Below are 13842 nucleotides of genomic sequence, written 5' to 3'. Positions count from 1 at the left end.
GCCATCTATAAGCAAAGCATAACATTTAATTCCCACTACTTTTTTTTTATAATAATTGTGGCCTCATTTTTCCCATGAAAACTTTGACTGACTTTTTATATAAGAAATATCACACTCTATCTTTTTTATCAAAAAAGGGGTGGAGGTTGAAGATTGTTTGATAACATCAAAACAATTGGAAATCTGAGCTATACTTTACTGGCTCTCAGTCATCCTATTATAAGTCAGTCATCAGTTTGTTTATTACATTAGCAAAGAAGGAGGTAGGATTTGATATAACCAAAAGAACAAATTTTTAGGCATTTTTTATAGTAATGTGAATGAACAACATTTTAGTTTTACTTTGCAGTTTGCCTCGGAAAGGCACTACTCTACTATTAATCTAAAGAGTGGGAATATGTGGAGGAGATCCAAAGTAGGAGAAAATGGGGTTACTTTATCAAAAACTGGAGTTCTCCTATTGGGACATCTCCTCCACTCACCCGCCATCCTCCCCACTGAGCTTTGCATCCTTGTGATCAGCTTCCAGTGTAATAAAGGGAGCGTGGTACCAACATGGATAAAGGGAGCTGGGTCAACCTGTTTGACACATGCATGCTTACATACAAGAAATTCAAAATTTCAATGGCTCTGAGATAAGGCATCTTGAAGAAACTTCAAACATGTTGTTCTGTGGAGGAGATTGCCTAATAGAATTCCAGCTAATGGTAAGTAACTCTTACATGAATATTTAGTAGATGCCCAGAATGCTCATGCATTTTACCAATTACCAGCAAAGGGTATGATGTTATATTTTTTTGGCTGTTACTCCTTTTTTTTAAAATCAGACTTCAAAATAGTGCTCTGATGTTCATGTCCTATTTAAATTCTGTACATTTTCTATTATTCAGAGCTTCTGACTTTCCTTAATTTATGGCAGGTTTTACAGTGAATGATAGCTACAATCAGCAGAATCAATTTCCAGCTGTGCAGCAGCTACAGGATTCAAGCACACTTGAATCTCAGGCTCTTTCAACAAGCTACCATCAGCCAAATCTGCTTCAGGTTCCAAACACAGACACTATTAATGTAGTGAGTATAAGATAGAATTTATTTTTACTTGTTTTGTGAGTTTGACTTTCTTGTGGTGACATTGGCTTCTTCTAGAGAATGGCTGTACAACCATGAGGCAAGGTGGTAAATCTTAGGATTTTTCTTGCTTTTTTTCTATTTAAAGCATAAAAAACCACTAAATATATATTGTTGCTTGAGCCACATTTAAAAAGAAGATACACATTTATCACTTTCTTTTATGCCTTCTTAAAACTAAAATTCTAGGGATATGCATGATATGGACATGCTAAATGTTAGAAATTTAAAAGGGAACTTAAATAGGCAGATGGAAGATATGCGACATGAAATTATGGAATTTTCATGGCTAAAGATTTCTCACAATCTCTGGTTGCCAATTATATGCTTTTTCATAATTTTTTTTGACATAAGTTTTTGTTTACCCGAACCATACCTAATTTAAAGGCATTCTGTAGTTACCGTTGTTTTCATGATAGTTAAAACATAGTATATGACTATTTTGTACCCTTCCAAGTGTTGTAAATGTGGATTAGAGATCTAAAGTATCCTGTAAGGGCCCTGGCAATGTTACATTTATGGTGTGATTCATGTATTCCTCACACCATAAATGTGAGTGTGCCACATGTTAAAGCCAATTTGTAGTGTAGTTATATAGCAAATGAGCCACAAAGATGTTTCATATAATGTGGAACATCTTGTGGCTTGTTTGTACTGCAACTTAAACTGAGTATGCAGTATGTTGGGGATGCCCCAGACCAAATCCTGACACTCAGCTGAGCTTCAGGATTCAGTTTGCAGCAGCCTCCAGGTCTGAGACACAGCTGCTATCTACCCAATTAGCAGGATCAGGTGGGCAGCAGCCCTGAGTTCAGGTCCTGGCCGCCCCTCAAGGCAGATGGAGGTTGGGGCCTGCTATCAGGGAGCATCAGAAGAAGCTCTCTGATCTCTGGTTCCTGTCATATAGGGACTTTCAAAAAGTATGAGTGGTACTGGGCTGTCTGATCCAGGGCTGCTGGGTCTGTACCTGGTTTCTGAGTCTGAGGAGCCATTAAAGCTGTGATTTCAGTCTAGCTACAGGTGTACTTTTTAAAATTCCCCATGCACTGGGAACAAGTGGCAGTTATTGGTTGTTTGGGATCCATGTGACAGGCCATGATATTTTTAGGATCCATCATAAAATTAGTTGGATCCCAATTGCATAAGTAAATTAATGTCTATCAGTAATATTAGAAGGTGGATTTTAGTGTCTCTGGAAATGAGAGTATTTTTCAGATACTTATTTTCTCTGCAGCCTTCATGGAGTGCCAGCCTCTCTGTAAGGCTGTGCTATCATTTGTCTTAAGAAAAGAGTTTAGGCATTGGAAAGGTAGTAATAACTGTCAGCACTGGGTTTTTTATCACCTGGTTGTTAGATTAATATAGAATAAGGGTTTTCAACTTTTTTTTAAGGAATGTACCCCTTCTGGGTACACTTCTGGTGATGTGGGGGGAGGGGGTGTCAGTGGCAGCACAAGGTGGTGGATGGCAGCAGTGCCCATCGCTGCGTGCAACCCTCTCTCTCCCCAGTGTCCGGGTGGTGCTTGTGTGGCCCACAGAGGGGAGCCATTGCTTTCACTCCCCCCCTGCCCCCCCCCCAGCTCTGCTCCTGGGAGACTGATGCAGGGTGGCAGGTGGCGGTGCTCCATCCCCGTCCGTCTATGTGTACCTCCTAGCTCCTTTCCAAGTACCCCTGTTGGTATGCCTAATTTAGACGGTAGAATACTATGTAGAGAGACTGCTTTCTATTTCTGAAATCCTTACTTTTAAGAAGGCATAAAAGAAAGTGATAAATCTGTAGATTCCCAGATTAGAAGAGACACTGCATTGGTTCCATTAATTCCCATTGTATAAAAAGACTTTTCTGTTGTTCTGCATCTTTTGTTTCCTTCATCATTTCATGGTCAGAAGGCACACTGGTTTTATGCTTATGATAAATTTTACAAATAAGCAAATTGCAGATTCTGTATCTTTTCATTTGAACATTTGGGATATGGAGATGCTTTGAGTCTTTATTACATGTTTGCGTGTCTTGAATTTTGTTATTGATGAGTTTTAAGATTTCTGACTACTTTGATTTCTAGACTACTCGCCTGATACAAGATCAGTCACAAGAAGAACTTGAACTGCATAACCAGCGCCCCCATTTTCTTGAGGATAGTGAAGATCAAAGTAGGCGTTCCTACAGGTCTGTTTTACTTTATTTTTAAACTTAGTCTTATAACTTTTTAATATCCTGTATTACTTTTTAAATGTAGCCAATACAGACACCATCAAGGGCTTAATCAAGGGCTTTGGAAACCAGCTGTACACTTTGAAAATTAGTCTATAACTTTGAAAAAAGGCAATGAAGGAGAGATGGGGGGAACAAGCCCATTATGCAGTCATGTTAATGATCATTGTGATTCACTCAGTGAACAGAGGGTACTGTATTCAGGAGATGTTGAACCCCACTCTTGAACTGTCCTTAATGGATTTTTTTAATGTAACCTCATGTTTGTGAAAGCATATATCCTTTTGTGCAAATTTCACATGATAAATAGGGTTGCAAGTTGTGCAGAATTCACATTCTACTGTACCACTGAATATATTAACAAAACAGAAATAAAAGAAGCAGAAATGATAAGCTGACCCCATCTGTTTCAACCAGATGTTGAGAACATAGTCTTGACCATCTTGATTGGAACACCCAAAGAAAGACTTAAACAAAGACTAGAAGTTCCTTATTGTTCTGGTTACCATAGGGCCACCACGTTACGCTATTTGCCCTAAATAACCAAGTTCCACAAGTTGATGGATTTTGTGAAAAGAAAACAGAAGACCAAAATATTTTCATTAAACACTTGATTGATTCTATCCATGCAAGTCCTAGGTGCCATCAGATTTTCCAGTTAAGACGGTAGAGATTTTTTTAAAAGACACTTGTAAGGTGCATCAATATAACGCTATCTGAAAACTACATTTTCTTAAATAGATGTGAGTATTGCAACAAGGGTTTTAAGAAATCCAGTCATTTGAAGCAGCACGTGCGATCACATACTGGCGAGAAGCCCTATAAATGCCAACTTTGTGGCCGTGGGTTTGTTTCCTCAGGAGTTCTTAAATCACATGAGAAGACCCATACAGGTAATTACTCAATATATGTATTTGTTTAAATGACTTCAGGTTTGGGAGTTGTCAATATTATATGTAAATGTATTGGATATGTTAAATACTTTCCCCCTGTTTCTTTAAGGAGTTAAAGCATTCAGCTGTAACATTTGCAATACATCCTTTACTACCAATGGCAGCCTTACCAGACACATGGCAACTCATATGAGCATGAAGCCTTACAAGTGTCCATTCTGTGATGAGAGTTTCCGAACAACTGTTCACTGCAAAAAGCACATGAAAAAACACCAGGCAGTTTCCTCTGCAGTAACAACAGCTGGAGAGGCAGGAGGAGGAGGAGGAGGTGAGCAGCTTATATTTTCCTGTTAGTGCTTTTTGATACACAAATGATCATCAGCATATTACATTCATGTAATGCTAGAGCTGTGATTATAACTTTTTTCATTCGAAAATGTAAGCATATGCCTAATGAGACAGTAAAACTGATTTTTTTGTTTTGTTTTTTTCCTAAATCAGTAGAGGAAACCAAACATACTTTTCAGCAGTTCTGATCTGTAAATGTTGGAATGGTATTCAATATACAGTAGCATCTTTCTTATCCAGCATTAATGGAGAATGGAGGCTGCTGGTTATCTAAAAATTCCAAAGACAGTGCCATACTTGTAGTGCAGTTTTTCAAAAATTAGTGTACAATGCATTACAGTGTAACATACTGTATAAAGAATAAAATAGTATACAGATAAAAATGCCATAATAGTCAGCCACCCCAAATGCCAGGGCAGCCTGGCCACACGCTGCTGCAGCAGGGGGGAGAGGTGCGCACACTCAGATACCCTGTGTGGGTACCCTCACAGCGATGCAGCAAAGCGGCGCAGTGCGGCACTGGGTGTGTTCCACCACTGAAATTCTGGTTAATTAAGTATGCTGGTTAGTTAAATGCCAGATAACAGAGATTTTACTGTATGTAGGACTGTAATAATACTCTATCTTATTTGTTAAAATTGTTTCATGTGGCAAATATCGAATGGCTTGTCAAAATATTTTTCATATTTCTACTTTGTGTGCATTCTTCCATTTACGTTCTATCAACCTAGTTTCTTTCTTATGGAAATCCCTTGCTTAAAAAAATTTTAATTCAGATTATATGGATGCAAACAAAGCTTGAGATATTAGTGGAAAAGTGTAGATATTTCCATGAAGGTGAGATCCCACAGTGGTGGAATTTTTGTGTTTTAGTATTTTCTGAAGAATTTTAAATTAGTTCTGTTGAAAAAGTAATTTTTAAAAAATGGAATTCAAAGTTCATTATATTTATTTGTGTGGATGTGGGTGTATAGATATGCGTACACGCACACACTCATGCATGCCACAGGCACATGCATCTAGAAGCCTTGTTGAGTCGTTATGAGCTATAAAGGTTTTGTATTTGAGGTTTACTTGACAGTTGTTTTGCTATAGAAAAAACAAGTGTGCTTACTAGAGCTGTATTTTCTAATAGGTTTTTTTTTGTTTTTGCTTAAATGTAGCTAAGCAAAAGTGGAGTTAGCATTGAGAATATGTAAATTTTACTTTGGGTAAAATGCATTATACCCCAACAACTTTAACGCTGTCATATTGGCATCATGCAGTAACCATATGATTAACACATGTTGCAAATTTAATCCCAGATAAGATTAAATATACTTTTGTACTTCTTAAATAGCCATAGGGTTGGAAGAAGATGATGAAAATTCTGAGAGGACCTCTAGAAAGTCTCGGCCTGGGGTCATCACTTTCACAGAAGAAGAAACAGCAGAACTTGCAAAAATTAGACCTCAAGAAAGTGCTACTGTCTCAGAAAAAGTTCTTGTCCAGTCTGCTGCAGAAAAGGATAGAATTAGTGAGATCAAAGATAAGCAAGCAGAACTGGAAGCAGAGCCCAAATATGCCAACTGTTGTACATATTGTCCTAAAAGCTTTAAAAAGCCCAGTGACTTAGTCAGGTAAGAAATATCAGTTTTGTGCCTTTTGGGTATGCTAAGTTCTTCATCTCACACCTCCCAATGCCAATGTGATCTTTCATGCAACTAAATTATGTCTTGTTTAGTTGTAATGTGTTATGAGGATTAACTAGTACTACCATATTTACCCAAATCCAACATGACCCCTGAATTCAAAACAACCCACCCAATAATTAGTGTCTATATATGGAAGATTATAATTTTTGAATAATTCTATGTATAGAATCTAATTATTGGGAGAGTTGTTTTAAGTGTGTGTGTCCACTGCTGTAGCAGGGAAAGCAATAGCAGGGGGGCTTGTGATGTGGGGGGCAGGCAATGGGGAGCCTGTAGGCAGACAGGTGGTAGGAGAGGCAGTGGTAGTCTGGCAGTGGCGATATGGCTGAAGTCCCAACTAGAACTACTGCCGCTATTAAGCCAGGTTGGAGCTGCACTTCATGGGGCCTGCCAGCGCAGAGCAAGAGTAAGTGGTTGGGGACAGGGGAGGAGTGGGGACAGCAGAAAGGCAGAGGCTGCAGGGAGGGGTGGAAGATGGGAGGAAGAGGGGATGGGGGATCCCGAGACTTCTGGGGAGTGAGAGGTAGACAGGGAAAGGGATCAGGCTGCAGCTGCAGTTACAACTGCAGCTCCAACCCTGAATTGGAGCTGGAGCCGGAACTACAGTAGCTGCCTACCCATCCCCGTCTTCCCGCCTCCTTGTAATCAGTTCCAAGACGAGAGGCTATTTTCCCCATGTTAAATGGAGGGGAAACCTTGTTTTGGAATCCAGTAAATACAGCAATAAGCACTTCATTTTCACAGCAGTTTATAAATACTTAATGAGCGCATCCACACATCCTGTTATGGCATTGTTGTTACTGCGCCATCATTTAGTACTTCCTTTTGGGCTACTTCCATTTTTTTTAGTATTTCTTTTTGGAAGTACTAAAAAATGGTGCTGTAACAGTCGGTACTGCACTGTGTGTGCTGTGCATAGTTGTTTTTAGGTATTATGTCACTCTAGCAATGTGCTATAATGGGGGAGCACATAGCTATGGTATCGTAGCTGTAGTGTCACAGGTTTTGCCCACAGATGCTATATCGCCATAGTGTGTTGCTACAGTGATGCAGTATCACATGTAGACGCACCCAGTATTGCTCTTTGAGGTAGAAGGAAATACTGCCTATTCTGAGATTGTAGTATCGCTGCTTTTCTCTCATATTTCCATTTTCCTGTGTTAAGATGATTATTGTAAAGTCTTAGAATATATATTTATATTCAGGGATTTGCTCATGTGGATTTTTATAGCAGTAGAATTAGAATATGCAATATGTAAAAATCTAGTTGGAGCACGAAAACAAATTGCATACATCTTTAAATTCAGCTTCCTACCAGTTCTGAATATTTAATAAGCTTAAATGTAAATGTAAGTTTTTAAATATTGCATTTTAAGTTGTAAGATACAAAGTGTTTAGAAATTGTCATGCTTTTTTAAAAACGCCAGTCAACACAGTAATTCAAGTGCACCCATTTATGTGTAGGCATGTTCGCATCCACACTGGAGAGAAACCATACAAATGTGATGAATGTGGGAAAAGTTTTACAGTGAAGTCTACTCTTGATTGTCATGTAAAAACACACACAGGTTAGTAAGACTTTGAAGTTCTGTATAAAGCTGTAAAGCTCTGTGTACTTGGACTTCTGTTACTTACTTATTATGGATGATGGAAGTTGGCATCTGCTGATGGGAAGTTAGGCACAGTATACTAAGAAGTGAGAGTGGACAAAAATGAAGGAGCTAAATTCTGATGGGAGTAAAGGGAAGGATTAGATGGACAAGGGGCATTATTATGATCATCAAGATGAGAAAATGAAGTGCAGTGTTGACAGAAAAACATAATCAAATAAATGTTAGAAAAAAGAAATGTTTAGAACTGATTTTGTTTCTCCAACTCTCTTCTTGATCTTTTTCAGGCCAGAAGCTCTTCAGTTGTCACGTATGCAGTAATTCTTTTTCTACCAAAGGGAGTCTAAAAGTGCATATGCGTCTGCATACTGGAGCAAAGCCATTTAAGTGTCCACACTGTGATTTACGGTTTCGTACTTCAGGGCGCAGAAAAACCCACATACAATGTCATTATAAACCAGAGACCAAGAAGGTCAGGAAGCCTGTCACCCGTGCCTCAGCTGAGGGACTGCAGCCAGTGAATCTTCTTAATTCTTCATCAACAGACCCCAATGTTTTCATAATGAATAACTCTGTTTTGACAAGTCAGTTTGATCAAAATTTGCTTCAGCAAGGACTTGTAGGGCAGGCTATCCTCCCTGCTTCTATGTCAGGTAAAAAAAGGGATAATGATATTTATGGTGATTTAGCTAATTACTGAGTTTTCACTTCTCTTTCAGTTTAGACTGCTGTAACTAAAGAACCTGTAGCGTCTCGTGTATTCAGCATCCCACACTTCAAAATGGCTGTGGGGGCACTTTAACTAAGTCTTGTTTGACGAGCTTTATTTGAAGTGCCCCCATCATTTTGTAGCAGAGGGACGCTGAGTACACAACACATGGGGGATGCTGGGTTGTGCTAATTAGCACACTCCAGCAGACTCAATTAGTCTGCTCTGATGCACAGTAATTACAGTGCATTGGAGCAGTGTCCCCGCATATCTACAGGCATCCTTAATGTGCAGTCAGTTTCTACCCATATGAATACATAATGTGTTTATAAGTAGAACATACTTTGAAATGTCTTTTTGAAATACACAGGTTTTGTACTTAGTAAAGTTGCTTAGACCTCATGTCCATGTATATTTACCATTACAGTGTGCCCATTAGTAAATCTGTTCTTTTTCTTTCGGAGAGGGTATGCTTCCAAAAGAAAAGGATCTTTGGAAATTTGACATAATAGGTACACATTTTAAAAGGTAGTCTGTAACTACTTCAAAGAAAAGGAGGCCAGCACTTAAATCTATTTTCCCCTTAAATTTTGTGAATATTTTTGTAAACCTAAAAAGTTAAGTATTAACTGTATGGATTTAATTAATTTTCCTGGGTATACAGAATTGCATATTTTGGTAATTGATTGGATTAAGAATACTGGTTAAAAAGGAGACCGGGAGTGACTAAGAAAAAAATTATAATATGACTGTTTTCTTTGATAGCTGGAGGTGACTTAACTGTGTCCTTGACAGATGGCAGTTTGGCCACTCTTGAAGGAATACAGTTACAGCTTGCTGCTAATCTGGTTGGACAGAACGTTCAAATTTCTGGAATTGATGCTGCTAGTATTAACAACATCACATTGCAGGTAGGCATTCCTTGATTTTTTTTGATTAATAAGAACCCTGATTCTGGCTGAAGCTTTGTGTGTACAGACACCTTTATGCTGGCAGAGCTGTACTGACTTCACTCTGGCTCTGCTCAGGTACAGAACAGAGTTCCCTGCATTTTCAAGAAATAGTCGTGGTTGGTCAGAACTGGAAAAATGTGTGCGCATGCGTACGCGTGTGAGCACACCCACGGGTGTGCTGAAAATAAAACTGCTGGCCTCTTTCTTTAGCATGTCTCTGAAATTGTATCCAAATTGTACCTTGTTTGAAACCTTATTTTATGCTTTTTATTATTTTATTTTTTTAAGTGAACACTTTTTTTAATCTACATTGGCCATTCAGGAAAAGCTCCCTCTCTCAGTACAAGAAACCTGTTTCTACCTCTGTTTCTGTATCTATTGTTTAAATTCTCAACAAGTATAAATATAAGTATAAATTAGAAATGAACATGAATTAGGAAAAAAGTGAAAAAAAGAGCAAGATCAAGCAGGAATTTAGGTATATAGTTCCACCAGATAGAGAAAAATGTCATTCCCACTATCAGTCTACACCCCCCCAGCTCCATTCTCTGTTACCTTACCTTCAGTATTAAACACTCGTGAAATGTGTCACATTTTACATAGAACCCCAAAAGTGATAAAGAAGAAATACTGAATTCTAAGGTGGGAGGAACCCAAGATGAAAAAGGGTATCTTTTAAGTAGGCCCTTCATGATTTAATCTAATGATTGTCACAACTACCCAAACATTTTGTCTGTTGCATTTACTGTGACAGATCTGGAGAAAGAGATACCATTTTAGCCAAAGCCCAAGCCTTTTAGCATTATGAAGCACAAAGGCAGCTCTTTGAATTCTGAGTTTATACTGAGAATGTTCACTTATCCACATTTGTTTTTCAGATCGATCCCAGTATCTTACAGCAAACCCTGCAGCAGAGTAATCTACTTGCTCAGCAGCTGACAGGGGATTCCAATATGCCTGCACAGAACAGTTCCCTCCAGGCACCAGACAACACAGTGCCAGCTAATGTGGTTATCCAGCCCATATCAAGCCTATCTTTACAGCCCACAGTTACCTCTTCAGCGAATATGACGATAGGATCCCTTTCTGAGCAGGAATCTGTGTTGACAACTAGCAGTAGTGGTAAGATGTTATTAACTCTTTGTTTTCACTTTGTTTCTTTTTAAGATAATTTTATTTGTATTTTGAACTGATGGGTCCTGATTGTTTTTTTTAAACTGACACTTTTTACTTTTGTAGGCAACTGTAGGCCTATATATAGACAATTACATTTTTTGAAATAAGTGTTTTTTATGCCTAGGGATAAATACAGACAGTGAAAAAAACCCAAGGCTGAACTGATTCAGTCTTCACAGGTTAGTCATAGATTGTGAACCAATAAGCAAGTGAACAGACATTCACTTTGGATTCCAGAAATGCAGCTAACTTCCCTGCAGTGGCCCAGGCCAGAAGCCAAGAGGCACTAGAGCATGCCTCCGTGTTCAACTGAAGCAGATAGCTTAAACCAAGGCTAGCCCACTCAGGGAGGTTTGCAGGGAAGGTGCAAAGCATCCTGGAATGCTGAGGGACTCTGAGTTAACTTGACTTTGGAGGGGATCTGGGACAGAAATTTAATAAATCAATTGAACCTGAAGTTAAGTCTGATACTACATCCATCAAGGTTTATCTTGAACCAGTTTCAGCCATTCTGAAAGCAGTTTATGTGCACTTAACTTCTGTTGTGTTATAGATTTGAAATGGTTTCTGATCACTTGTACTGGTTTATGTTTAAATTCTGTTTGTAGACTAAATGTTAGCAGTTAAGGGTGAATACAAAAGTGTCCCTACAAAACTGGAAGCCAGGTCTAAATCCTTACATAAACTTGGACCATGGAGTGTAAGCTATTTCTTAGTCATACATGTGCTTCATTTAGACTGCAAGTCTGTCAGAACCAGGACTATGCCAAGGAATTTCCTGTTTTTGTGTATATTTTGTTGGACAGATAACTGACATTCATATCAGGTAATACCATCAATAATGTTTTCTTTAAGTATTATTAGGGCTACATACCTGAACAAACAAACAAAGCAATTGTCAGAGTTAGTATTACAACTAGAGTAAAGACTAAAAATAGAGGATTTGTGCATAGGAAGTTCTGAGATCTTTAAGTATGGTTGAGATGTCAGTCTCTCCTTTTTCCTGAAACTAGGCATTCAGAAACTATGTGTTTATTTTTCCAAACTACACAGTTTTGGAAATCTTCAGTGTTAAACATCAAGGTCCAAGTTGTGATAATGTTGAAGGGTGTTGTTGCCATGATGGTAAAGGACAAATAAGGGAGGCAAGAATTTTTTGTCTTTCATCAGGAAGGGTACATTGTTACCCAAAAGTTTTGTCTCTGTTCTTCACAACTATACAGTTGGTCCAATAAAAGATATTACCCATAAAAATCCTTAGGCCAGAGTTTATATTTTGACTTTGAAACATTTTATACATTGAAACATTGATTCAATCTGTATGCTCTCTTGAAATATTTTGATTTAATTGAATCATCTGTGTTTTCTGATGGGAAACTTTCAGTGGAAAGATTATAATACTCTCTTTGTCTTGCTGCGTTCATATACATTGTGATCATCTTGAATCCAAGGCAACTTTGAATTTAAGACCCCTCTCCCCCAGTAATTACATTCTGTACATGGAAAATTATAAACAATGTTGTAATTTTGTATGTGTAGAATCTAATTATTGGAGGTTGTTTTAACTTCATGTGTCCTTCCGCTACTATGGCAGGGAAAGAAAGTAGGAGTGGGAATAAGCAGTGGCTGGGGAAGGTGGGGGTCCTGTGCCCACCACCACATGCTCCCCCATGGCTGATGCCTACCTCCCAACTATCTGTCCCTGCTGCCACTTGCCTTCCCCCTTCTTGCCTGTCATCTTCCACCACCAACTTACTCTATGGTCGCTTTGACTCCAGCTTTTCATTCTGAGGTATGGAACCCGTTGTGGTTTGGGCCCCAGCCAGGTAGCAGTGGTGACAGCAGCCCCAGACCATGAATGCCACAACTCCTGTGCCATTGCATGATTCTCCTCCACAACACCTCTACTGTCTCCCCCATGCTTCAACAGCTCCTGCCCTGGCTGGTACTTGGATCCAAGGTGGAGTTTCTTTTTCCCTATGTGGAATGGGGAAAAGAAACCTCATTTTGGATTCAAGTAAATACTGTCTCTCTCTCTCTGTGTGTGTGTGTGTGTGTGTGTGTGTGTGTGTGTGTGTGCGCTCTAGGTTTTAGAACTACACATTTAGCATTCTCTGTGACTATTATCTAGTGAAAATGTTTTAACAGAATAAACAAAATTTACTCATTTTTAGATATTTTATGGTGCAGTTTTCATAGCTTTTTAGCTGTGTAGCCTGACAATTAAATTATTTAAAATGGTGATAAGCATTTGATTGATATGCAAAATATAGGGGTGGTTAAAGTTATTTTTAAAGGCTTTAAATAGATTTTGGAAAATAGTACTGATTTTCAGCATTACATTGAAGCCCATGCATCTGTAATGGTGGTCTGTGTCAGATTTCAGGTTGGTTTCCCAAATTTTCTTACACTATTTAAACAAAATAAAATAAAATACTTTTTTAAAGTGGGCAAGTGGATGTTCTTTCACTCTTCTCATTCAAAAGAGCTTAAGTTGGTTGCTTAAATTTTCCAAAAAAAATCATGTATTAACGAATAGTTGGTCCAGCAGGTGAAATGTTGACATTTGAGGAATTTTAAATTGGTGTTATGATGGAAGAACTTATTATAATTGTTATTCTTTCTCCAATTCCAGTACTTCTGTAGTTCAATAAAAAAATATTACATAAAAATGTTTTTATATACTTAGAACAGCACAAACTTGCAGTATGTGGATTTGTTAACAAAAAAGGTCTTGGTATTTAACATTATAAAACTTGTTTTAAAACAGGGGTGGGCAGTTATTTTGGCTGGAGGGCCACTTAACTAGTTTTGGTGAGCTGTCGAGGGCTGCATGGCTAGCCCCTCCCCTTGACAGTTGTCTCTCTCCCTGGTTGACATATCGGGACCAAAAGTCTTGCCCCCTAATCCCTGACCTTTGCCCCCCAGAAATGCTCCGGGGGGGGGGGGGGGTGTTGCCATTTTGGAACCAGACAAAAATCAAATCGTACACTAAAAGTCAAACACCTGCTATAATATTTTATTACAAAAATATTTGCCATGATTTGTGTTTGCATGCTGTGTATAGAGGCACTTGCATAATAACTCAAAAATAAAGCCTTACTCTTGTATGTTGTGTG

The 13842-nt window shown here is 38.5% G+C and overlaps 1 protein-coding gene across 4 annotated transcripts in view; it reads left to right on the top strand.

The window, feature by feature from the left end:
* Positions 1-13842, top strand: part of ZNF236 (zinc finger protein 236) — a 161215-nt gene that overhangs the window by 103667 nt on the left and 43706 nt on the right. For 2 of the 4 annotated variants that reach the window (XM_019524222.1, XM_019524212.1), the window contains 9 exons: positions 920-1071; positions 3192-3295; positions 4082-4233; positions 4343-4561; positions 5921-6200; positions 7740-7843; positions 8173-8538; positions 9360-9505; positions 10426-10669. In XM_019524222.1, coding sequence (XP_019379767.1) covers positions 920-1071; positions 3192-3295; positions 4082-4233; positions 4343-4561; positions 5921-6200; positions 7740-7843; positions 8173-8538; positions 9360-9505; positions 10426-10669 — 1767 coding nt within the window. The remainder of the gene's footprint in view (positions 1-919; positions 1072-3191; positions 3296-4081; positions 4234-4342; positions 4562-5920; positions 6201-7739; positions 7844-8172; positions 8539-9359; positions 9506-10425; positions 10670-13842) is intronic. The other 2 variants (XM_019524231.1, XM_019524238.1) reach the window with 2 other exon arrangements.

This window comes from Gavialis gangeticus, unplaced genomic scaffold (assembly GCF_001723915.1).
Source record: "Gavialis gangeticus isolate Ggan-Ray unplaced genomic scaffold, GavGan_comp1, whole genome shotgun sequence".
Classification (NCBI taxonomy): domain Eukaryota; kingdom Metazoa; phylum Chordata; order Crocodylia; family Gavialidae; genus Gavialis; species Gavialis gangeticus.
The sequence above is the reverse complement of the archived record's forward strand: the minus strand, read 5'-3'. Positions and strand labels throughout refer to the sequence as shown.